The sequence below is a fragment of the Triturus cristatus genome, chromosome 3_2 (assembly GCF_964204655.1).
Source record: "Triturus cristatus chromosome 3_2, aTriCri1.1, whole genome shotgun sequence".
Lineage (NCBI taxonomy): Eukaryota > Metazoa > Chordata > Amphibia > Caudata > Salamandridae > Triturus > Triturus cristatus.
The window spans coordinates 559,809,506-559,836,234 of NC_140584.1; the positions used below are offsets into that span (position 1 = coordinate 559,809,506).

The following is a 26,729-nucleotide window of genomic DNA, read 5'->3' on the forward strand; positions in this document are numbered from 1 at the left end:
AATGTATGTGAAACAATTGTGCCTTTATCAGGTGCATGCCCTAAAACAAAGGGCATACGAATTAAAAGACCACCAAGGATCTGAAGCTACTTATTGATAGAGCAAAGGATTTGGTTGACTTACATACATGAAAAAGCATTTAAAGAATAGTCTAGATGAATTAGGAAAACATGATGTAGTGTTCAACAAAGGTGGTACTGCTGTGGTTATTGATGTTTCAATCTGTGTCAAACTTACAGAATGTGATTGAAGAAGCATTTGAAAGCAAAGTCATGTATTATTGAGGATTATCTAAAGAAATCAAAATTCCCCCAAATTATTTCACTGTGAAATTTCATGGTTGCATCGTAGGTTGTTGGAGAATGTACCCTGAATGTAACAATGTTGCTAGATTAGAATAGACAATATTGAAATACTCACTGTATGAAAGAATTTTACATACACATAATCTGTACAGGTTACATTATTGTATTCTGAAGTACTGGGAATTTTAAGCCCAGCGGTGCAGGGGAACACACCCTATGACTTCGGGTTCTTCCTGTTTCAGACCTACAGAAACACAGAGTCTTCTGGGTGAAGTCAAAGATCAGTTTATTGGCTGCAGACCAATTACAGGTATCCTAGAAGTACAACAGCGTGTATGTTCTCAGGAGACTGCTAAAAATTACAGAAACAGGCTTCTCCTTAAATACAAAAAATCATGCTTCAGGCACACATTCCTTGTTTTATGATATGGCCATATACATGTATACATTACAAACGAAAAGGCAGAGTCATGATGACCATCCCACATTCCAGTTAAGCCAGCCCACAATTATTTACCCAGCAAGGCTCAGATCCCACATCAGATATCAACAGGCCCCAATAAACACGAGCATCTCCTGTTTGGGAAACAAGCCATAAAGCAGGAACAGTCAGGTGTGGAAGAGATTAGCTGGAGGCTCGTGTGGGATGAAAAGGCTTTATGGTGTGTCAAGCCCTGATGCTAATCACAGGTGGCCGTAGGACGGGGAGCTCGTGGGACCGGACTGACCTGGGGGAGCGGAGCCAAGCTTCCCAGGTCACAGAGAAGTCACAGGAAGGCACATGTGCTCTAAAAGGCCCGTATTTGCTTCATGATATGTAGCCTATGTGAGGGCAACCATAAGATGGCCACCGCTCTAAGATGGAACCCACGATGTCAGTGTATAATAACGTATACACAGTGCATTCATAGCTAAAACGTTACACAAAGCACTTGTACATACCGCATTGACCATTCACGGTTCGCTAATACCGGGATAGACAGGGGTAGGGCCCTGCCTCCTACGCGGTCCCAAATTCTAAAGTACCACAGACCCTCCTTTTGCCCTTACATAGGCAATAACTATGCTCACATTAATCCGAATCTAGGTCAATATTCACGAAGTCATGGAGATGTTGCTGTAGCATCATGCTATTACTTAGCTCGTCCCTCGATACAGGTTTCCTTACACATAATGTAGCACAGAGGCCACATATCGCAGGAGCACACTGTATGCACAGACAGAACAGGAAAAGGATGGCTAAGATCATTTCAATGACCATCAGAATCTTCCAACCCCAGGCAGATATCAGTTCCCAGAACCACTCCACCAGTGACCAATCTCCTTTATCCACGTGTATGGATTCAGATATTTTATGCAGTTTGGAGATGGCTTGATAAACTGTTGGAGCGTTATCTGGTATGAAAATGCAACAACTAGATTGGATAACCTTACATACCCCACCGCGGTCTGCAAGTATGACGTCTAGAACCATGCGGTTCTGCAAAATCATGAGGCGATCCGCTTGGAGCTCAGCTGTTAAATTACCAAGGGCACCAGCCGTAACATTAACAGTGGATTCAACCACACGAGTCAGTTGTCTCAGGTTCCTACTATTGACCATAGGTCCCCAAAACGGCAGGAAACCCAAAAAGAAGTCTCCCGCTTCCTGACCGGCAGTATCCTCCTTACTAATCACGCCTCTCACAACTCTGGTCTTGTGATAGTCAGAGGCAGCAGTAAATGTTGGCGGTAGCAGATTTGCAATATAACACGTGCCTGAGAAATCAGGGGGCAACCATGTATATGCTCGGTCGTTGCAGACAAAATATGTACCCTTGGCAGCCAAAAACGCAGGGGAAAACTGCGATGGAAAAGTGTACGTTTCAGTACAGTCACTTCTCCCCAGTTGAGCTCTTGGATTCTGACCATTACCTTGCAAACAGAACCGACCTATATGGGGTACGACCCAAATTGGGGATGAGATTTTTCGCTGTCTTTCACCCAGACTAATACTATACCCCGTCGCGTTCCACCCTACATAAGCTCTCAATTCTTCTTTGGGAATAGATGAGTATGCGTCGATATCTCTGCTCATATCGGCAACTCCTTTCATTAAAGCTTTATTATTTGTGCTAGGTCTGATGGAACGCGGTTGTCGCGGGGAGTAGGCATCTAATGCAAAAAGAAACATGGTCTGGAATGCCCATGACGATCCATTGTAACTAAACGGCAGCACTAGATAAGGAATACCCTTATTAATGGTATGTGGCATTAAACCACACACCCAGCAATTGGTTGTATTCATGACTAGTTGGTGCTGGTGCTGGTGCAGGAGCTGAATAAACGAGTTGTTTACAAACTCAGACCGTCTAGCTTGTTCATGTTCACGCAGAGGGTGAAAAGAGTGTGAGGAGACAGTAGGAGGAGGTATAGGCTGTACAGTGGGTGCAATGGGCTCTTGAGAGGAGAAGAATACAAATCCTACAGTAAACACTACCATACTACATAATACAAACGGACATAAAAATACAAAACGTTTGCTCTTCATTATTTTGCACATTCTTGCTTTAAAGTTCATTTCCTCAGCGAGTCTCTCCATCTTGAAAAACTCCATCCTCTAATCGTGCCGCACGCGGCGGGTGAGCATCTTCTGCTAAGGAGTACGCCTGTCAGTCCAGGGAACGCCCTAGACCAACCAGAACCGTTGACCTAACGTCTTCGGCCTGTACCCCAAAGTCTTGGCACCGCGACCCTGCGGCTGAACCCGGATGGTGGTTCGAAAAACAAAAATCAAGAATCCGATGGGAGAGCTATGGTTATCAAAAACCAAAAAGGTAAGGAAAAGAATATTTATTTGTCCATAGGCCTTGGTCTTAAGTTATAGTGGAGACGGCCAGGTACTGTCTGATCTTGAAACAAGAGTTCAGGCTCTGTAGTGTCCAATCGAATTGACGGTGGCACAGCTTCTTGTAAAATACCATCACTCTGTTGTGCTGAAGTTGTGCCTCTCACGCGTACATCACTGAACGGCACAAAACGAGGTACAGTGTCTGTTTCAGAGTCAGCGATACCCTCCTGGACCCACTGGTCATACGGCAGAGGCAAAGGGATCCTTTTGATGTGGGCGCCGTGGATCCAATTCTTTTTCCCCTTTACTCGAACAGCTGATCTTGTAGACAGAAGTACGAGAAGAGGGCCAATCCAACGGGGCTCATCGTTGCTTTTGCGCTGGAAATTCTTGACGAGCACCCATGTGCCAGGGTCGATAGGGTGTCCTGGAGCCTCAGATGCCTGGGGGAGAGTATCATGCACCTGTTGGTGTAAAACACGCAATTTAGCCGTCAATTCGTACAAATAATCAAGCAGTACTGGATGTTCGATTTCACTGAATTTCGCCGGTCTTGGCACACCCCATACATTGGCCGGGCGGCCAAAAATAATCTTGTATGGGCTAAGTCCCACTCGTGAGTGTACGGTCATTCTGGTGGACAGGAGTGCTAGAGGCAGAGCGTCAGGCCATTTAAGACCGGAGCTCGCCTGGATTTTGGCCAGCTTGAGTTTTAGAGCGCCATTGTAGCGCTCTACTAATCCAGCTGATTGGGGGTGATTTGCAGCGTGGAACTTTTGCTTAATCCCTAATCCCTCACACACATTCTTCATCACTCGACCCACAAATTCACTCCCATTATCACTCCACACCATTCTTGGCATTCCAAACCTAGGGAAAAATTCCTTCACAAGGGCTTTGGCTGTGGATAGAGCAGTGTTGTCTTTTAGGGGATATGCCTCTATCCATTTTGAAAAAGCGCAGACAACCACCAATACATATTTCAGGTTGTTGCACCTTTCCATGTGGATAAAATCTAGCTGCAAAACTTCAAATGGATATGATAGAGGCGCAAAATGACCAGCTGGAGTTGGGGTTCCCCTACCAGGGTTGTATTTCAAGCATACCATACAATTCTTGACCACATTCTCTGCACACTTGGGAATTCCAGCATTCTGCCATACTGGAGCCAACAACTTACAGATTCCTTTCATACTGATATGTGCCATTCCATGTGCCATAGTAACCACTGGAAGCACATATGCATCAGGTAACAACCATCGCCTATGTTCTGACAGATCAATCCAACAACCATTCTCATCCAATTTACCCGTACTTTCTCTCCACTTGCTCAACTCTTTCTCTGTGGCTTCAGCTTGAAGGGACTTCACACTCTCTATTTTGTTTTCACACATTCCAACATCACCAACCCATCTTGCAGGGCCTGCAACATACATTCGAGTCTTCACATCTTTTGCTGTTTCTTTCGCGACTTCATCAGCAAACTCATTACCACGACCAACATCATCAGTGATTTTCTTGTGCGCACTGCATTTCATAATCGCAACTTGTAACGGTAGGGTCAGTGACTCAAGGAGATCATTCACCAACTTGCCATTCTGAATTTTAGCTCCATGCGAAGTCAGGAACCCACGTTCTTTCCACAATCGCCCAAAACTATGAGCCACGCCAAAGGCGTACTGGCTATCCGTATATATGTTCACTTTCATTCCTTCAGACAACACGCATGCTCTTGTAAGGGCAATCAATTCTGCTGCTTGAGCCGAATTTTGTGGCACACGCGCAGTTTCCACAATCGTGTGCAAAGTCGTGATAGCATACGCAGCAGTCGTATCACCATTTGGAAGCTTGAAACACGAACCATCCACCCATAAAGTACCATCACACTCAGTCAGGGGAGTATCTTTAAGATCTACTCTCCCTTTCGTCTCTTCTTCTGTTCTGAACAGACAATCATGTTGCTCAATCTCATCTAGGTCTGCTGGAATTGGTAATAGTGTAGCTGGATTCAACGTGTTGCATCTCTTTATGTGTATATGATTTGCTGACAGTTTCAACTCGTATCCGGATAATCGCGCACTAGTTAAGTGCTGTGTCTTGGTCCTGTTTAACAATGTGTCCACAGCATGTGGAACCATAACAATCAATGTATTATCCATTACTAGTCCAGAAGACTGTCGACTAGACATAGCTGCGGCGGCTGTGGTTCTCAGACAACTTGGCAATGCCCTCGCTACCGGGTCCAAGGTTGACGAAAAATATGCGCATGGACGCGGTCTATCGCCAAAAGGCTGTGTTAACACTGATAATGCGCAACCATCTTTCTCATGAACATACAATGTAAAAGGCTTGCTGTAGTCTGGGGTACCCAACACAGGAGCTGGGCATAATGCATTACGCAATTCCCAAAAACTTTTCTGACACTCTTCAGACCATGGGATAGGATTCGGTGTGTCTTTACATGTTAATGCTAACAAAGGTTTTGCCAGCAAGGAAAAATTTGGTATCCAATGCCTACAGTATGAAGTGATGCCCAAGAAAGCACGCACTTCTCTCTGTGTTCTAGGCACACTCAACTGTGCAATGGCTTGAATTCTTTCTGGGGTCAGTTTCCTTCCCTCCTTCGATAAGAGATGACCTAAGTAGGTCACTTCTTGTCGACAATATTGCAATTTTGAGAGAGACACTTTGTGATGGAAGGCAGACAAATGATGCAACAATGACAATGTAGCTTCTTTGCAAATCTTTTCAGTATCCGCGGCGATTAGCAAATCGTCAACGTACTGAATGAGGACAGCGCCACTAGGTAAAACCAGTGCATCAAGCTGAGCTTTCAAAGCCTGACTGTATATTGATGGACTTTCACAGTAGCCCTGGGGAGCGCGTTTAAAGCGGAAGCTGCGACCTCCTAAACTGAAGCTAAAAATGTCTCTGCTCTCCTCTGCAATTGGGATGCTAAAGAACGCATTCTTTAAATCGATCACTGAGAACCATGCAGCGGAGGCTGGAATCATGGTTAACAAGGCAGTTATATCAGGGACAACTGGAAACTGTGGCACAACAATCTTATTTACCTCTCTAAGATCAATCACAAATCTGTAAACAGGTGGCTGTGAAGGGTCCGTTCGTTTTAAGACAGGTAAAACAGGACTATTGTAAACGTTGCCCCTTGTCTCTTCAATTACACCCTTTTTAATCAAATCGCTGACAATTGCTAACAACGCTTTCTGACCTTCATTGGAGATCTTGTACTGGGGAATACGTGGCAATCTGACATTGGCTTTTAAAGTGACCACGTATGGCGGTATTTCCAGGAGACCCACATCATTGGGACCAGTAGCCCAAAGGACATCCGGAAGGGATGACAATTCAGGTGGCATTGCATTCTTAGACAAATACATCGGGGAAATCACTTTCTTGCCTAATGTAAGTTGTACTCCTGAGGGAGAACAATATAGCGTCGCATGCAATCTTTTTAGCAAATCTAATCCTAGCAAATTTTCACCACAACCTGTCGTTAGGATGAGGGGTGCTTTTAACTCGCAAGGTCCAACAGAAAGTGACATAGGACTAGAAATCGGGTTCCTAACTGGGGCGCCAGAAAAACCTACTGAAACATTCATTTCGCCAGACAAAGGCGCGCCAGGGAGTTTTGAATGCATGATTGAACTCTTTGCAGCACCAGTATCCAGCAGAAAGGGCTCCGTTACATTTGCTGTAGTTACTTTAACATAAGGTCCGCTCTGATCCACTGGCACTGAAACAACTCCCTCTCTCTGTCTACGGCGGTCCTAGTAATCATTATCTTCTACATTGTCGTCTTCTGCATAATAATCATTATTATAGTACTGAGCTGTATTACCAGTTGCATTGGCTTGCTGATCAAAGCTATTTATGGTATTTTGAGGCGGAAGAGGACGCGCGTTATGGGGAACATTTCCACGCCCTCTGCCTCTAGGAGCTTGCTGACCACCTCTACCTCTTGCGCCATACGCATTACTGTTATGCTGCATTAATTTAGGGCAACTATATTTAAAATGACCTTCCTCTTTGCAATATGAACATTGATTGGGACCTACAGGGATTCGTGGTTGATAATACCCATTCATTTGCTGATTATTCTGAAACTGTTGGGGTTGCTGATAGATACCTTGGGTTTGCCTATAATTATTATGTCCTCCACGTGGCGGATAAGCCTGCTGCAAGAGGACCTTTGTTTTCAGTTCTTTCGTTTTCTTATCTGTTCTATCCTTCTCATCTTTATCTCTATTTTCATAATACTGTGCAGTAGCCAGTATTTGCGCTGAAGAGGAAACAGCCCAGGAACTTTCTGAGTCTTTTAATTTCTTACACAATTCGGGAAGTAGATTCTGCACAAATTTATCAACAAATAACCGTTGGCCACCTTCAGTGCTCATGTCTTGACCACTGTGGTCGATAAACGTTTCTTCAAAACCTTGTAAAGAAATCGGACACTGTCTCATCTTTCTTCTGCTTGCATGCGGATAGTTTATCCCAATTTACGCGCATCGCGGGCATTATGGTTTTCATGTAGGTAATAATTCTACCAGGGAGGTCTGCTACTAAAGGGTCAGGTTTCGCACCACCAACTTGGCCAGCATCTGCAGCAATGATATTAGCCCATGTGTTACCCAATTCTGCAGTGTGATCTACATTACGAATGGATCCCCATAAAGGCTGTGGAACCACATTCCCAAACAGCATATCTATGTCAGCCAGATTCATTACACATGATTCTGCAGTTTGTGATAACTCCTTATAATAACCTGTAGGGTTTTTACGGGGGTCAGGCAATGTCTGCTTAAGCGGCAACACTTCAGATCGTTTCCAAGGGACATGCACCCAAACACGCTGAAAATGAGCTGGGACAGCTGGAGCAGCATTTAGATCAGCAGGTCTCCACACTGGAGGAACCTCACGCATCGGATATTGGCGCGCTTTTACCTTTTTCCCCACAGGGAGTTCCTGTTCGAACAATGATTGCTGACAATCGCCATTTCTGAAGGACAGTAAAGTCGCAACTGCTTTATCTACATTGGGACCCACAATTGTACCTTATTCAAAATCAAATCACACTCGACACAATTCCTGGGGGTTTGGGTTTGAACCATTATCTTCCAATTCCTCACAGAGGAATTCACACATTTTATCAAAGACACACCTCTGTTTTGGGGCATCCCATTGGTGAAAAACGTTAACAACTGATTCCACATTATAGAGTGAAGGGAAACCAATCCACCTACGCGCCAGATGATCTAACACCTCTTTCTCGTCGGGACCAGGCAGCTGACTGCGCAATTGCTTACGCTGTAAGCCAGGAGTCGCACTAGATGATCCAAAGAGAGGCGACATTAAACCAGTAACTACATTAGATAGTCGTTGTCGTGCTGAAGGAGAAGTTGAGGCGAAAACGGGGGGATAGACAGAGGGAAGAAAAACGGATTCAGACACAGGTACCTGGGTAGTGTAAGAAGGAGCGCCAGGGGAAGCCGCTGGCGTGCTAGCCAAAGTTGCAGGAAGCGCGGGGGCAACAGGTAACAAAACTGGCGACCCTTGAGAGGGCTGCACTGCAGGGATAGGGGCCAGCTGAAGAGGAGCTGGTGGCTGCGGGAAGGCTTGCGGCATATTTACTGGAGGCTGCACATTTACAAGCTGTGGAGGTGCTGTGGCATTTTGCGCATACGGGGGTGGCGAACTTAACAAATGGGACATTAGGGAATCTTTCTCTTTCTCTTTTGTCTCATCTTGCACAAGGGGTGACAAAACAGGGTAACATTTATCAATCCCCAGTTTGCGCTGTCTGTGCAATTGCTCATTCATTTGTTCCTCCTCATTATCTTTAAATTGCACAGCTGCTTGCATCACTGACATACCTCTTTCTCTCTTATTTCTTTTCGCTAGCTTAATTTCCTTCTGTTTGGCTTCCTTTCGCCATAGGCGGAAAGAATCAAACATCGCCGGCCGGGCTTTCTTTTTAAACAATTTAACTTCCAAATTATCTAAGATATCTGTATCGAAACTACCATTTTGGGGCCATTTTAAAAAACCGTCCTTTCTGGTGTATCGGATCCATACTTCATTATATGCAATGGGGCCCACGCCATGTTTTACATAAAGCTCATAAGTTGGAGTTCCAATTGGAGGAACCGGACATGAATCCTCTAACTGGAAATCCCTTCCACAACCCAAACAAAACAATCTTCCAAATACACTAGAACCAGGCATCTTCGCTCACTAGTCTAGTTTCAAACTTCAAAGGATTATCGATTACGATAGTCTCGTGAATACACAAGTCCTCTGGCTTTGGCGTTTGCAAACTCCAAATCGAAATAATACCGAAGGATACCAAAAATCCCAAAGGATACCAAACAAACTGGGAGACGCTCTACTTCTACTTAACTGAATATCGATGATAAATGGCGTCACCAGAAGACTTTCTCGATTGTTTCGCTCTACCAAAATCGTCAAGGGTCCAAAACAGGGCGATTAATCAGGGCAGCAGTCCTTCGTAGCCGTCGGGACGTGGAGAACCTCGCAGAAAAGACTTTTGGACCACGTCGACATGCAGGGGTCGATGAAGTGGCGGCCATCCTCCAGAATTTCCACACGAAGCTCCTCACGAACCTCTGGCTTGGACTGGTAGCGCTGAAATCGTCCCGAGTTGGGCGCCAACTGAAGTACTGGGAGTTTTAAGCCCAGCGGTGCAGGGGAACACACCCTATGACTTCGGGTTCTTCCTGTTTCAGACCTACAGAAACACAGTGTCTTCTGGGTGAAGTCAAAGATCAGTTTATTGGCTGCAGACCAATTACAGGTATCCTAGAAGTACAACAGTGTGTATGTTCTCAGGAGACTGCTAAAAATTACAGAAACGGGCTTCTCCTTAAAAACAAAATATCATGCTTCAGGCACACATTCCTTGTTTTATGATATGGCCATATAAATGTATACATTACAAACGAAAAGGCAGAGTCATGATGACCATCCCACATTCCAGTTAAGCCAGCCCACAATTATTTACCCAGCAAGGCTCAGATCCCACATCAGATATCAACAGGCCCCAATAAACACGAGCATCTCCTGTTTGGGAAACAAGCCATAAAGCAGGAACAGTCAGGTGTGGAAGAGATTAGCTGGAGGCTCGTGTGGGATGAAAAGGCTTTATGGTGTGTCAAGCCCTGATGCTAATCACAGGTGGCCGTAGGACGGGGAGCTCGTGGGACCGGACTGACCTGGGGGAGCGGAGCCAAGCTGCCCAGGTCACAGAGAAGTCAAAGGAAGGCACATGTGCTCTAAAAGGCCCGTATTTGCTTCCTGATATGTAGCCTATGTAAGGGCAACCATAAGATGGCCACCGCTCTAAGATGGAACCCACGAAGTCAGTGTATAATAACGTATACACCGTGCATTCATAGCTAAAACGTTACACAAGCACTTGTACATACCGCATTGACCATTCGCGGTTCGCTAATACCGGGATAGACAGGGGTAGGGCCCTGCCTCCTACGCGGTCCCAAATTCTAAAGTACCACAATTCTGATCTTAATGCTATTTTCTAGAAGCAGAAGTCGTACCTTAGAATATTCGCCATGCGTCAGACTGGCTAATTAATGTTTTGAGCAATCCCTCTGTGAGCCAGTAGGTGGCATCCTTCAGCTCTGTTGGTGTTGTCTGTGCCAAAAGTGACGTTTGTGCTGCCTATATAGGCACCACACCAGCCCCGACCCATATTGGCACCACCCGAGCGCAGACCCAGACAAGTTCTCTTCTGTCATTTTTTTCTACATTTTGTCAAATATTAGTGTGCCGCTGACAGAGTATGCAGCCACAACCTCTTTATGTGCTCTCTTTGTGTTATACACAGGACTAGACCAGTAGTTCTCTTTTCACAATAAGCACACGGGACCATATATTGTCAGGAACCCAAACATGCTTGGGCACTCGGGGTAGAGGAACATCCCTAGGCTCCTTGCAGGGGCCATTCCTGTCCTACAGCATTAATGGAATCTGTGACAAACATCACAAGGATCACCCAAAATAGATGGTGGACAATAATGTAGGAGAGCTGTTAAATTGGTACTGGTTATCATTTCCACGTTGGTAATGGTGAAGATGTAATCATGTAATTGCTAGTCGAATGGAAGACGTTAGAGAGATAAATAGCTGCATGGTCAGTCAATGGCAGGAGTCCCACAGATTGCAAAAGTATGTATTTGAAAAAAGTATAGATCATGTCTAGGGTCTGTCCTGAACAATGGGTGACCCAGTGCCGGCTTCAGGGTGGTGCGACCGATGCAGTCACACCAAGGTCAAGAGGGTACCCTTTACATGACAGGCTGAGGTGAGAAAAGATCAGCCTGCTGAGATCTTTTAGATGATAATTACAACAGCATGATAATTGCTGGTTAATACACTTGATGGGGAGATCTGTGGTTTGTCCAGTAATAATTCTGGGTCATGATAAAGGAGCATGGAGGGGTTAATGTTCTTGCTGCAAAACACGTGTGTAAGAAAGTGGGTTTCAGTTGCAGTAACCCCCCCCCCCCTTTTTTTCGCCTAATTGCTGATGCACTTTTCCTTGTTGTGCCCTGGGCTCCTGCCAATCAGGTGCCCAGGGCCTGTGTTCCTTCCCTAAAAACTGCCTAACAGCCAAAACCCAAATTGGCAAACCCTGGCCACATGTCAGCCCCTAGTAAATGGTACCCTAGGTACCCAGGGCCTTGTGACCAGGGAAGGCCTCTAAGGGCTGCAGCACTCATTGTGCCACCCTTAGAGGCCCTGTACCCTAACACACACACACTGCTCTTGTAGGCTGAGTGTCTGGATACAAGACAAAACAGTCGACATGGCACACGTCCCTGTGTGCCATGCCCACAACCTACACTGCCCTGGCATACATCAGCCACCCCTCTAGCTGGGTGCCCTATGTCAGTGGTGTGGGCACAGAGGCAGGAGCCCTGTGCCCCTACAGTACCCAGGTCCATTCCTGGGTCCTGTAAGTGCAGTGCTGCCATCTAAGAGTATATGGTGCTGGGAGCTTGTCAAACACGAACTCCACAGCACCATAATGGCAGCACTCAAGACTGAGAAGTTTGGTATCTAACTGCTCAGCACATTAAATCCACACTGATGCCAGTGTGGGATCTAATGTACCAAGCACCACAGAGGGCATCTTAGAGAGGCCTCCTGAAACCTAAACCTACAATCCACGTCTGTTCTGAGGCTTCCTAGGCTGCCACACAGCAGACATGTTGCTGGACCCCTGGGTAGGAGAGCCCCTATTCTCCTGGGTCTGCAACAATGCACATCCTGGGCGAGGTGCTAAATCTCCTCCCCCAGGATGGGCAGGGGGAAGCTTCAAAGGCATGCCGCCTCTGTGAGCTTCCCCAGGCCACTGCAACCCCCCACTCTGGCGGGAAGCTTGGCCGGAAACCCCAAATAAGGACAGGGGATGTGCCTGCCTGCCAACCCCACCCTTCAGGTGGGGGAGGCGAGGTGAAGCACATCTCCGGGCTCTCGCCATCTTGAAGATGGGAAGCCCTGCCCAATCAGGACTAGGCTCTTGCCCCCCTCCCACAGGAGAGAGGCAGGATAGGGGGTGTACCCACCCCAGGACAGGGACCCATTGGCCCCTGCCCTTCACCTACCTGTAACGCCCCTAAATCTAGTATTTAGGGGCACCCTGAACCTTCCTTCCCCAGATTCCAGATCCTGAAATACAAAGAAGAGCAAAAAGAAAGAAGACCTGCCCTGCAGCTGCTAAGAGAAAAGGAAGACACCAACTGCTTTGGCCCCAGCACTACCGGCCTGTCAACCCTCAAACCTGCTCTTGCTCCAACCCGGCATCTCTTGTGGCCAGCAACCTCACAAACCCCGAAGGACCTGGCTACCTTTTGGCTCTAAGCCCCTGGGACTCCCATGAGTAGAGGCTCTACTCAAAACCTACTTCTAATCCCTGGCATCAACCCGGAACCGCGAACCCAGCACACTCTGCACCAGCCAAGCCTGGCCGGTGCCAGAGTGAACAAAGACCACGAGGACGACCCCACGGCGACTGTGACCCCGAGTCCGGCACCCAAGGCCCTCCCTCGACACTCCTGAAGAAGCCTGCAGCCTCATAACAAGGTGCCCCCCACCGCGATCAACAGAGGGTAAGATTTCCCGACACCAAAAGGCACCCCTGCACGCGGTGCCTCGCGGCCCCCTGTGCCCAATCCCGGGGTACCTACCTATCCTCCAACTACCAAACTTACCTCTCGAAGTGGTGGTGGCACCTGAAGAATCCTCGTCCCCGAGCTTGCAGTCTTTTTCTAAACCCGGGGATTTTCCATTGAAACCAATTGAGCGCCCGAGGCTCAAAAGCACCCTGCACTCAGCCGCCCGAGTGGCCCTGGCAGTGCAACCTCTACACCTACCTACTTCCCCACTTGCCCTGAGTAAGTGACCAGGAGCCCAGCTCCCACAGCCGCGTGGCTTGCTAGTCAGCAGCCACCAACCAAGGCACCCCTATCCCTCATAGGATAATATTGGGCCTAACTCTCTCTGCACCCGGCTGCCCTAGAGTTGCTGAGGGTGAACCAACTGTACCTACCTGACCCTGGGGGACCCCTGAATCTATGCCCAGAACCTCAACTCTGCCAGTCGAGTACTTACCTTTAAACCGATAACTCTATTTTCTTTATAGGGTAACATTGACTGGCTTTTTCCTGAAATTTCTTCTGTGTGGACTATTCAAATCTTAAAATATTCACCAAAAATCAGCCGAGTCACGAAAACGAAAATACTCACCTGCTCTTAGGTGAGCTCCCAGTGCTGGATCTTGGTGCCCTGCACTGACTCGGAAAAATACTTACAACTGTACTTACCAGTAACCCAATTTTCTCCTATAGGAAATCATTGACTGTTTTTCTGTGAAATTTCTTCTGTCAATTTCTGCAATCTTTAAATATTCTTTAAAAATCGTATAATATCTGAAAACGTAATTACTTACCTGTTTTGGATAAAGGTCCAAGTACTGAGTCTAGGTACCCAGTACTGGATTACAAAAGTAACAACAACATACTATACCTGTAACTTGAATTTTCTGCCATAGGGAATCATTGACTGTTTTCTATGAAATATTTTCTAAGTGTCAACTTTTTAAATAGCAAAATATTGTCTAAAAATCATCACAGTAATTAAGTCGACTTTTATCACTTGATTCCAAGTACTGACCCAGGAGTGAATCTAGATCCAGTCCTGGAATTCCAAAAGTAATCCTAAAAGTAATCTGTGGCAAATAACATGAAACTTTCATTGAACTCAATGCATTATTGTGTTTAAAATAGTGTTGCCTATTGCAACCACTTGTAACTGTTTACAAAAGTCAATTGCATATTGCAAAAGTATTTATATAAAGCATCTCATTCTGAGAAAGTACATTTTAATTCCAATTGTTGGTTCTAAAATAAAACAAGCGTATATATATTTTTTTACTTATGAACCATTGGCCTAGAGTTCAGTTATTGAGTGTGTGAGACCATTTGCTGACTGTGTGTGTGTACAACAAATGCTTTACACTGTCCTCTGATACTGCCTTACTGCTCGACCAAGCTACCACTTTAGAGAGTAAGGTTATATCTAACTTTATCCTCTGCCAAACCCTTGGGGACTGTGGACTCTGTACACCATGTACCTTTTAAGGAACAGTATATACAGAGCCACTTTCTTACAACGTGTGACATGCAGATCTCAAATTAATATTTTTTGTGGATAACTCAGTGAGTTACTGTATTTGTCATGGAGATCCTTTTGGTGCTTGGAGTTCCTAAGTTAAAATCCTAAAATTGCTCTTTGAACTATGTACTGGCATCAAAGCACTGAATGTAAATTGAAAGTTTCTGATGGATACATCTGCCAGTGGATTCCTCACCTTGTGAATATCCCCTGCGCCAGCAACATTCGGAAACTTTTGTAGCAGTCCACGCTGATGAGGTCGAAGACGACGTCACTGAGGTACGGCTCCGCTCGCGACTCCGCTGACGTCACCGGCTCCATAGGAAGACCTCGTCGGCGTGATGATGTCAGTTCCCTTTTTTCCGCGCCAACGGATTTCGGGAATCGCTGTTGGTAGCTTCATTGTTACTTGTGTTATCTCTGGATTTTCTCTGTTTCTCTTTAAAGGATGTCGACAAGGAAGTCGGGTTTCAAGCCTTGTTGTGAGTGCGGCAACCACACATGTCGATCACTGATCCACATGAGGACTGTGTGTGGTGCTTGTCTTCTGACCACGATGTGGATGGTTGTTCCATTTGCCGCAAGATGAGCTCGAAGGCTCTCAAGGAAAGGGAAGCGAAGCTCTTCATCGCAAGGATGAAAAAGGAGATGAGAGGAAGAAGGAAGTAGAGGACGAGGACGAGGTCGAGGTCTCGATCGAGGTCGAGGTCGGCGTCTAAGTCGACTACGGGGCATGCTTTGCGAGCCAAGAAGCATAAGAAGAGGAGGAGGCACTCTTCTCGACGCCACTCGGACAAGAGTTCGGCTCCGAAGTCGAAGTCGCCATCTCGACGTCGGAGGGACTCTGTGTCTCCTTCTCCTCTGACTGATTCGCCTTCTGGTCCTTCTTCTCCAGTGGCTTCCCTGGCTCCGGCTTCTCCGGCGCCGGCTCAGACTCCGACGCCGGTTCCATCTCCGGCTCCGGTTCCATCTCCGGTTCCATCTCCGGCCCCGGTTGAAGATCTTCAAGTCTTGGGTGAGCCTGCGACGCCGTTGATTCCACCGTCGGCGCCCGTTGGCCCGAGTCCGGTGATGACTGACCAGTACCCTGCTTTCCCTGGTCCTGGTCAGGACCCCTTGCATTATTTAAATGCCATGTACGGGGTATTCGCTAGAGCCATGTACACCACTGGTGCACCTGCGGGTCCGATGGGTCCAATGGCGTTTAATTTGGGGGTGCTGCAACTATCCACAGGCCCCCTTTATGCCGTTCTTTCCGGCGACGCCGTCTTGGCATCTACCAGCGCCGAGGACGTCGACGCCGCTTCCATCTTCACCGGCGCCGGCTTGTCCTCGTTCGACGCCGGCTGCTCCTGCGGATCCACGTTCGATGCCGGCACCGGCGCCGTCTGATTCGAACACGGCGCTGCCGACGCCGCTGGTACGGATTCGGTCCAGAAGGGAGGCTCAGAGGGTGATTGATGAGCGAAGGTACCTTCTGGAGGAAGCAGAGGAAGGAGAGCTGATGGAGTCGGATGAAGTGTTCGAAGAGCTTAAGGAAGCTAGTGGGCTGGATTTGTCTCCTGAGTGGGAGATTACTCCTCCGTCTGATGAACCCTCCAAAGATGTGGCTCCGTATCATGCAGTAATCAGAAAAGCTGCGGAACTGCTTGATCTCCAGTTGCCAACAACGGAGTTTAAATCAAACATTTTGACTGAGGTGTTACATTCTCCTACGGCAGTTTCTGAACCTTTGTTACCTTTTAATGAGGCCATTATTGACCCTGTGTTGGAGGTGTGGCGTAAGCCTTTGTTCTGCTCCTGCAGTCTCCAAGACGCTTGCTAGGAGGTATAGGGCAGCTCCAGGGGACCCTGAATTCTTGACATCGCATCCATCACCTGAGAGCCTGGTGATTCAAGCGGCTTGTTCAGGGAAATCCAAGTGTGCTTTTCCTCAGGTTCCGGGGGACAGAGAGGCTAAAAGGTTGGATCAATCGGCCAAAAAGGTCTTCATCGGCCAGCATGGCTCTGAAGTCAACGAATGCCACATGCCTTTTAGGATGTTATGTACATGCACTTATGGATTCTGCTACAAAGCTGGCGCCAAAACTATCTGAGGAGGATAGGGTTGGTTTTCAGGAGATCTTGACTGATGCCCAGGCAGCAGCACGCCAGGTGATCCAAAGTGGGCTGGACATGGCGGATTCAGTGGCAAGGGTCATGGGATCTTCTGTCGCCACTAGGAGGAGTGCGTGGCTGAAGTCTTCGGAGTTTTCCCAGGATGTGCAGTCGACTCTGTTGATCTTGCCATTTGATGGATCTGGCTTGTTTGGCAAAAAGGCAGATGCTGCTCTTGAATGTTTCAAGGAGAGCAAGGCAACGGCTAAGTCTCTGGGCCTTCAGTCCCAGTTGAGGGGGTCTTTTAAAAGGTACAGAGGGTTCGGAAGGGCATCCTTTCAATCCTACAGACAGACCCAGCAGCAGCAACAGCAAGGTTCCTCGTCTAGAGGATTCAGAGGTAGAATTAGGGGTCGCACACGTGGCCTTCAACTCTCCTCCTCCTCTTCCTCCTCCTCAGCCCCTCCCACCACTGCAAAGCAGCCCTAGATCCGCCATTCCAGATCATGTTGGTCCTGTGGGGGGCCGGCTTACCCATTTTCTACAAGATTGAGAATCTGTAACCACAGATCTCTGGGTTCTGGATCTTGTAGAAAATGGGTACGCCCTTCCCTTTCGGGAATTCCCGCCAAATTACCCTCCTTGTCAAGAGGCTTGCTCGGAGGACCACCGTCTTCTCCTGCAGGAGGAAGTCCTGAAGTTGTTTCAAAAAGGTGCGATAGAGGTGGTTCCAGAGCAGAAAAGGGGTCAGGGATGCTACTCCCGGTATTTCCTGATTCCGAAAAAGGACGGCAGATTGCGTCCGATATTGGACCTCAGAATCTTGAATCTTTTTCTAAAGCAAGAGAAGTTCAAGATGCTCACCCTGGCTCAGGTTCTTCAAGCGCTGAATCAGGAGGACTGGATGGTGTCGATCAACTTGCAGGATGCGTATTTCCACTTTCCCATCCTGAAGTCGCACAGGAAGTATCTCCGGTTTACGGTAGGGTCGCAACATTATCAGTTTGCGGTCCTTCCGTTTGGTCTTACTACTGCACCCCGAGTCTTCACGAAGGTGATGGCAGTGGTGGCAGCCCATCTCAGAAGGTCGGTGATCTCTGTTTTCCCCTATCTGGACGGCTGGCTGATCTAAGCGGAGTCGCCAGAGAAGGTGCTACATCATCTGCAAGATACGGCTCAGCTGTTGTTCAAATTGGGTTTCTCGATAAATGTGCCCAAATCTCACCTGGTGCCCTCTCAGCGCAACCTGTTCATAGGTGCGGTACTGGACACTACTGTGTGTCAAGCATTCCCTCCTCCTCAAAGGATTCTCGACATACAGGAAATGATTCCTTTGTTTTACAATGGAGCGGTCGTTCCAGTTCTGAAGGTCCTTCGCCTGCTCGGTCTGTTTGCTTCCTGCATTCTGTTTGTCAACCATGCACGCTGGCACATGAGGACATTCCAGTGGTGCCTCCGCAGGCAGTGGTATCAGCACAAGCGAGATCTCAGGGAGTCTGTGAGGATCTCCAGAGAAGCTGCGGCGGATCTGTCTTGGTGGAGCGGGGAGAGCAATCTGTCTCAAGGAAAGCCCTTCCATCGGTGGCCACAGTGATTACGGATGCATCCACTTTAGGGTGGGGTGCTCATCTGGGGGATCTGGAGATCAAGGGTCTTTGGTCTCCAGAGGAAAGGTTGCTTCACATCAACCTTCTGGAATTGCGGGCGATTCGTTTGGCGCTCAAGGCCTTCCTCCCTTCCCTGTCAGTCGGTTCAAGTCCTGACGGACAACACTACCGCGAAGTGGTATATCAACAAACAGGGAGGAGTGGGGTCGTATTGTCTCTGCAGAGAGGCTCTGCATCTATGGTCCTGGGCTCAGGACCATCAGATTTGTCTGATGGCACATCATCTGGCCGGGGTTCTAAACGTACGTGCGAACAGTCTCAGTCGGCAGTTCTCCGCCGACCACGAGTGGAGGCTCCATCCGGAGGTGGTTCGTCACGTCTTTCAGATGTGGGGAACTCCTCGGGTGGACCTGTTCGCCACTCACGAGAATGCTCACTGCCCGTCATTCTGCAGTCTCCAGTATCCGAGGCAGAGAGCGTTGGGGGACGCGTTTCAGTTCAGTTGGGGCTCTCAACTCCTTTACACGTTTCCTCCCATACCCTTGATTCCTCGGGTTCTGAGGAAGATTCGCCAAGACCAGGCCCAAGTCATATTGGTCGCCCTGGATTGGCCAAGAAGGGTGTGGTACACAGATCTTCTCCACCTCTCCTCATGCCCTCCGCTCCGTCTCCCTCTGAGGGCAGACCTCCTCTCACAATCGGAGGGGCACGTTCTGCACCCCCACCTCCAGAGCTTACACCTTCATGCCTGGAGATTGAACGGGGCAACCTGAATTCTTTTTCTCTCCCACCTATTGTGGTAGATGTAATTTTGTCTGCCAGACGTCATTCCACCAAATCTATATATTCTTATAGGTGGTCTAAATTTGTACTTTGGTGTGGTGAGAAGTCAATTGATCCTTTGAAGGCTCGTCTGTCTAACATTCTACAGTTTGCCCTTTCTCTTGCCCAGCAAGGCTTTGCTGTGGCCACTGTAAAGGGATACGTATCGGCTTTGTCGGCTTTCCTTTGCTTGCCGGACCAGCCTTCATTATTAAAATCACCTATTGTGCTTAGATTTCTCAAGGGCCTCACAAACAGATTTCCTCCTACTCCCTTTATTGTGCCTCAATGGGACTTAAACCTTGTCTTGACTTATCCTATGGGTTCTCCCTTTGAGCCCTTACATAAGTGTCCATTGAGACTGTTGTCTTTTAAGACGGTTTTCCTTATTGCAATCACCTCGGCAAGGAGGGTAAGTGAGCTTCAAGCTCTTAGTTCCAAACACCCGTTTTTGGCCATTCATGCTGAAAGAATGGTACTCAGGACCAGGGCTGCATTTTTGCCTAAGGTGGTATCTCCCTTCCATCTGGGGCAATCCATTACCCTTCCTTCCTTCTATCCTCCCCCTCACCCTTCCAAGGAGGAGGAGAGACTTCACCGCTTGGACCCTAAGAGGGCGGTGAGCTTCTACCTGGACAGGACAAAGGACTTCAGAGTTGATGACCAGCTCTTCGTGGGCTTTGTTGGCTGCAGGAAAGGTCGAGCGGTGCAAAAGCGTACCCTTTCCAGGTGGATTGTCTTGTGCATCAAGATATGCTACTCTTTGGCTGGTAAGGAACCTCCAGAGGGTTTAAGGGCTCATTCCACTAGAGCAAAGTCTTCCACTTATGCTTTGTCTAGGGGTGTTCCTGTGGAGGACATTTGTAGGGCGGCAACTTGGGCCTCCCTCCACACCTTCGCAAAACATTATTGCTTGGACACCGAGGTAAGGAGGGACGGACACTTTGCTTGTTCCGTCCTTCAGGACTTTCTGGTATAGATGGGTGGACACCCTCCTCCGGGAGTGGGGACTGCTGTGGAATCTATTCACAAGGTGAGGAATCCACTGGCAGATGTATCCATCAGAAGAACAAGTTACTTACCTTCGGTAACGCGTTTTTCTGGTGGATACAGTATCTGCCTGTGGATTCCTCACTGACCCACCCGCCTCCCCGTTGTCCACCCTTGTATACCTTTAGTATATGATGGTGTTTCATGTACATTTATTACTGTCAAAGGCATTGTGTGGTTTCTTTTGCCTTTCTGCTTATTCTCCACACTGTGTGTTGCTTTGTATATTGTGCACTGTGTATGCTATGTATATATTGCTGTCAGTCCGTCCATGTGCCTCGAAGGCACGGAAAAAAGGGCGGAACTGACGTCATCACGCCGACGAGGTCTTCTTATGGAGCCGGTGACGTCAGCGGAGTCTCGAGCTGAGCCGTGCCTCTGTGACGTCGTCTTCGACCTCATCGGCGTGGACTGCTACAAAAGTTTCCGAATGTTGCTGGCGCAGGGGATATTCACAAGGTGAGGAATCCACAGGCAGATACTGTATCCACCAGAAAAAGCGTTATCGAAGGTAAGTAACTTGTTCTATTGGTTTAGAACCTTATTGGTTTTTCCATCAATTCTTTTTATTATTATCTGGTTGCCAAATAGGGTTTTTTTAGGATAGTAATAAAGTTTTATTAGAATGACACTCCAATCATTGTTATGTTTCAAATCCTGAATTTTTTGGGCAGATTGACTAACACTTTGTGCCTATTTTGCTTCACAATAGTGATGCAAACCTAGAGCAAAACGTTGTCTGGGTGCTTATCTTCCAGCATAAATCCTGAATTGTATTGAACAGTAGCCCTAAAGTAACACAAAGTAGTTCCATGCACTACTGTACTTCAAGGAGGCATCCCATGGGTGGTACTTGGACATTCCCATGCATCCACCATGGATTTTGATGCAAATTCCTATCTACTAACTTTGTCTGAAAAGGATTTGCATCAAAAGTTACACCCCCCGAAACAGTCGTAAAGTTGGAGATAAGATGTAGTCTCTCCAAAACTTTCCAACTTTGTCAAAGCATAACAGTGTGTGCGAAGGGTACAATTTCAGTATAAAAACCTATGCTTAACATCGCTCATAAAAACTTGCACTGCGGTGCAAGGGTGTGTGCATTGGTCTCAAAGTAATCTAAGGTATGCCAGCGCGAGAGGAGAGAACAACAATACCATATCTCAGTAGACGTGGTGCTGTTACGCTGTCTCCTTTTCATTCGACTCCACACAGCATCTTTGTCTGTTTTTCATCGTTGATACTTAGTTACTCTACCCTTTAGTTTCTCCAGACTAAACACTCTTAACATATAATGCATAGTATGGAGGACTTGAATCCTACACCTCCTAGTCCGCATTGTTTTCAGCAACATATTCTACACATTGATTTACCGATTTATTTTAAAAAGTGAAAGTAAAGGCTATATAGTATAGCATTTCTTCCTATGTAAGTAAAGTCTACCGGTTGGCATTTTTTTCCTAACGCACAACAAAATGTAAATCTTTATAAATGAACTGTACACATATTTCAAAATGTATCAGCAGCAAGGAAAGCATATATTTTATTCCGAAGTGTGATTGAAACAAAACTTTTAATAGGATCAAAGCAAATAAAGACACCTTACTTGTTGATGGTCAAATGATACATTTTCACTAAAACCCTTTTTCCACATACTATCATTTGTGTGCGATATAGTTTGTATCAGTAAAATGATGTCTGTGCACATTTAGTGGCCATTTCAATGGATAATGCACTGTCTGTCAGTGCCACAGCATGCTTTAGTGATATATTTTCAATAGTGTGCTCCAAAATGCACTACTGGACACATGCTACTCTTTACCATTCTCCTGCTGAATGGGCGCTGCTAATTTGCTACACTTGTTCTTTGTGTGATGCTTGGAATTTTTATAATCCCTATGGCAACATAGATGGCAGCAGCCCCACTGAAAATTGTTCCAGCTCCACTGCCTGTCAGAAATTCACGGACGATTCCGGGCGGCCTAAATGTTAGTTCTACTGTGGGTTTTTCTGAGAAAGCTGGAGTAACCCCTAAAGGATGGAAAGGGGAACGGGTCACCTCCAGACTGGGAACATGGGGTACTGACATTGGTTCCTTCACAGAGAAAAATGTTTTCATTATAGAAAGAAAAAACCACAGCAGAGATGTACACTGTATACAAGGCCAGATGGGTGAAATGGCAGCCCGGTAACATTTAACATGCCATTCAAAGTAGTGCGTCTGGAAACCTGTGCCTGGGTCAGCTTTGCTTCCCCAAAGTAGTAAATCTGCACCCTTTCTTAGGATACTAAAGGGGAGTAGATTTACTGCAGTTTTTTTTAAATGTCTGTCCCAATGTGCTTATTAATGAAACAGTAACGTTTACATTTATGCAACTATATATAGTTAGACATCTGTTTGTGTTCTAGATGGTGAGATCAGGGCAAAAGCCTCTTGGAAAAAAATCTTCACAGCGTGCAGAAAAACGCGGAGGCGGATGGTTGGGTGCCTTCTGGGGAAAGAAAGAACCTAAAAAGAAGGAAGAAGAAGATGAAACTACCACATCAGAAGGTAGGACCTTAGCATATTTGAATCTCTTGCAAGAAATGTGAAAACGGATGGTTATGTTTTCAAAAATTTGCAATTGTTTTTCTCTTTCTAACTTACTGCAATTTTTGAAAACTGCACGATTAACATCCATGGTTCAAATCTAAGTTTATTAAAGTTGTGATTTTGTAACACTAAATTGTTTTCATGAAAACTATCCCCAACCTCCATCTAGTCTCACAGTTGTGAGAAAAATGATATTCAAGATAACCGGTTTGAAATAAGAACATCCATTGCAGCACTGACTGGCGCTCCCGAGAAGGCGAGTGTCAGTTTGCACAGAAAAGCTAGGCACAGCATGAGCATAGGAAAAGCATTGGAATCTGGACTGCAGAGAAGCCATTAGTCTGGATCTATGCAAGACCTTGCTCTTGTAATAAAAGGTTTGCACACTACTATTGCTACAAACATACACTGAGCAGACTGGAATATCCATGCAGAATGCTGCTGTGCTCAATCACGAGTGGTTCAGTGTTCCTGCACCTGGTTTTCCCGGTTCAAGGAAGACTAGACCTTATTTTACCAGCTGTAAAATCTAGCATGTAAAACCACCTGCGGAATGGTTTGAAGTGCTACCAAGCCCCTTTCCCCTGCTTCCCTTGCCCACGTCTAATCCAAGGCATGGGGCACTGTGGTTGGTCTGGGTCTGGGCATCACTCTACCCCTGGATCCTAATACTAAGGTCTCGAGTTTACACTCCCATAAATCCATGAAACTTGGAAAAAGAGCCATGGAAAAGACTATCAAGCTTAATTATTTGATCTAGGCGATGGAAGCATGCACAAACAGGAGAGTGTTCAAGGCCTGATCTCTCCATTTGCTACAAAGAGATGATTGTGGTTATATCCTAATCTCATTGGCCCAACCTCCAGTTTTAATAAACCTTCTATATTTCCATTTTATGGTGACTGCTTATTGACGTCTGCACCGGTAAATTAGCACCATATTAAAGTATTGTATCCATGGGAGACCATATCCGTTAGAGATTTCTGATGCCCTTTCGCCACACCATTTGAGGATACATGATGATTCGGCATGCAATTTATTTTTCTTTAGTTTGTCTTCTTTCAGCCCTGCTGGCGCCTCGCTACGTTTAGCTTGCCTCTTTTTAATTGTTTTTTTTTCAGTTTGTATTATGCTTTTTAGAACTGTGTTTTAAAATTGTTGTGTTAAATATATTTAATTGCTGCTAAATTTGTAAGGCTCCTTGTACCTACCGTTAGCCTGCACACTAGCTGCTCAGTCCTTAGTGAGTGCCGACCCCGGTTCGCCACGACTGTTATGCCGATTGCGCGGAGGGCGGACACATCACCACTATTTTCTGCCTCACTTCCGCCCGCAAATTACATCCGGTTGGGACGCGGTCTAGTCATCCACCGGAATTGAGTTTAAAACGCCCGAAGGTGCGGGCGCGCTGCTGGCGCGCCTAAGGCAAGCCCGACTGCGCCCGTCCAAGCCCGAACGGGACCAGGGGCCAGTCATCATGCCCAAATTATCTCTTACTCCCCACAAGAACTAAAACTCCTGCACTCCGGTAACTACCCTCTCAATCCCCATACTAATATTAGACTAAGTAAACAAGCAATTATGGAAGCAGGGGCCTCCTTTCCTGAAATGACCATACTCCCCCATGCCACAATCATTACTCAAAGACAGACCAGATATACTGACCCCAAACTAACCATCCTCTACCTCAACACTCGTTCCTTGGTGAAACATCAACTTGATATATTCAATCTACTAGATTCAAGCCAACCTGACATCCTATTCCTAACGGAAACTTGGCTATCACAGCACTCAGCCTCAGACATTCTAGCAGCCCTTCCTAACAATTACTATATTCTACAGGCAAATCACACACTAGGGATTATAGGTGGGGGAGTAGCGGCCATTGTTCGCCAAGATTTTAAATTCACAAACCTAACCCCACTTGACCTACCTTTGGTAGACAATTTAGTCCCTAAGTTGGAGTCGGTTTCGACCCCTTTAATCTGTGTGCTACTATACAGACCACCCAAGAATATGTCCTTGTTTCCCCATTCCCTGGATGAACAGTTGGCTCAGCTAATTACCAACAATGCAAATATTTTGCTGATTGGTGATTTTAACTATTGGGCCAACGACACACAAGGCGCACCCCATGCCAAAGAACTGAATGATCTCCTTAGTGGGCTAAACCTTACTCAGCAAATAACTATGGCCACACACAACAAGGGACACACGTTGGATCAGGTGTGGACAGCTAAAATTACAGTGTACGCACTGACTGTCTCTCCCTGCATTTGGTCTGATCATTCCTTAATTCAGTTTACCATCAAGGACATCGCTATAGTAAAACCCCTAAGTATAAAAAGATTAGTAGCTAGGAACTGAAATAATATTAATAGAACCCATCTCTATGCCACCTTAGCAAATACAGTTCCAACCCACCAGACATCAATTAATTCAAGTGAGGAAATCCTCACAGCATGGCTCACTGCAGCCAGCAATGAACATGCTCCACTGAGAACAATTCGATCAGCAAGAGGCCATGAGGCACAAAGATGGTTCTCTCCTGACTTTCAAAGCCAAAAACTAGCACTTGGCCAATCCGATAGGAAATGGAGAACTAGCTATTCTTTAGATAAAAAAAGAGAGCTATCTGACCCAACTGAAAGAGTATAAAAAGTAAATTTCTTCAGCTAAGGCTGTTTACTTCTCTTCAAAAATCCTGAGCTCTACCAACAGGTCTAAAGAAATATTTGCCATCATGAACAAATTATCCAACCCTGACAGTTACATTAAAATCTACAGCCAGTCAAGCTTTTTGTAACTCCCTTAATTCGTTTTTTATTGATAAAATTGTTACAATAAAATCCAGTATTCCCTTCTGCCCTACTCCTGAGGGTTCACCCTCAGTGCTGGATAACCCATGCTGTCTTGAACAGTTCTCAGCAATAGACAATCAGACTTTTTGGGATCTTCTGTCTAAAGTAAAGTTGGGATCATCTACTGACAGTTGCCCGCCCCATATCCTAAAAGAAGTTTTGACCACCTTCCCCGAACCCGTCTTAGCACATCTTAATGACTCCCTAGCACAGGGCTGTGTTCCGAGAGCTTTCAAAGAAGCAACAGTCGTACTCCTGCTGAAAAAAAACAAGTGCGGATCCTGGGATTTTGACTAACTATCGGCCCATCTCCCTGTTTCCCTATTTGGCCAAAATATTGAAATCTCATGTGGCCAAATGTCTCTGTGCTTTCATTGAGCAGTCTGACTACCTTGATCCTAACCAAGCGGGGTTTCGCCCAGCCCATTCTACCGAGGCAGTAATACTTACTGTACTGGATACGCTTCGAAAAGGAAACCAATAAGGGCTCTCCCCAGGCCTTTGCTGGACCTGTCCGCGGCATTTGACATGGACAATCATGGCATTCTGATCGACCATGTCAAGGCGGACGGTCTTAAGGGGGCAGCGTCCAGCTGGATTGAGTCATTTCTTGAGAAGCTTACTCAGTCAGTGCGTCTCTCCCATTTTTCTGCACCTAAAATGGCAACGACATGTGGAGTACCTCAGGGCTCCTCGTTGTCCCCTCACTTATTTAATCTTTACCTGCTTCCCTTACTTAGCTCCCTGAAAAATAGGAAGGTGTGCATGTATAATTATGCAGATGATCTGCAACTGGTGTTCTCTATTGATAATTCACCTGACTCAATA

General features: G+C 46.5%; 1 protein-coding gene across 1 annotated transcript in view; it reads left to right on the forward strand.

Moving 5' to 3' along the window:
• The window catches only part of VPS13C (vacuolar protein sorting 13 homolog C), a 2,873,871-nt gene that overhangs the window by 547,468 nt on the left and 2,299,674 nt on the right, over nt 1-26,729 (forward strand). Inside the window, exon 15 of the mRNA XM_085648297.1 lies at nt 22,857-22,998. Within this exon, the coding sequence (XP_085504423.1) occupies nt 22,857-22,998 (142 nt within the window). The remainder of the gene's footprint in view (nt 1-22,856; nt 22,999-26,729) is intronic.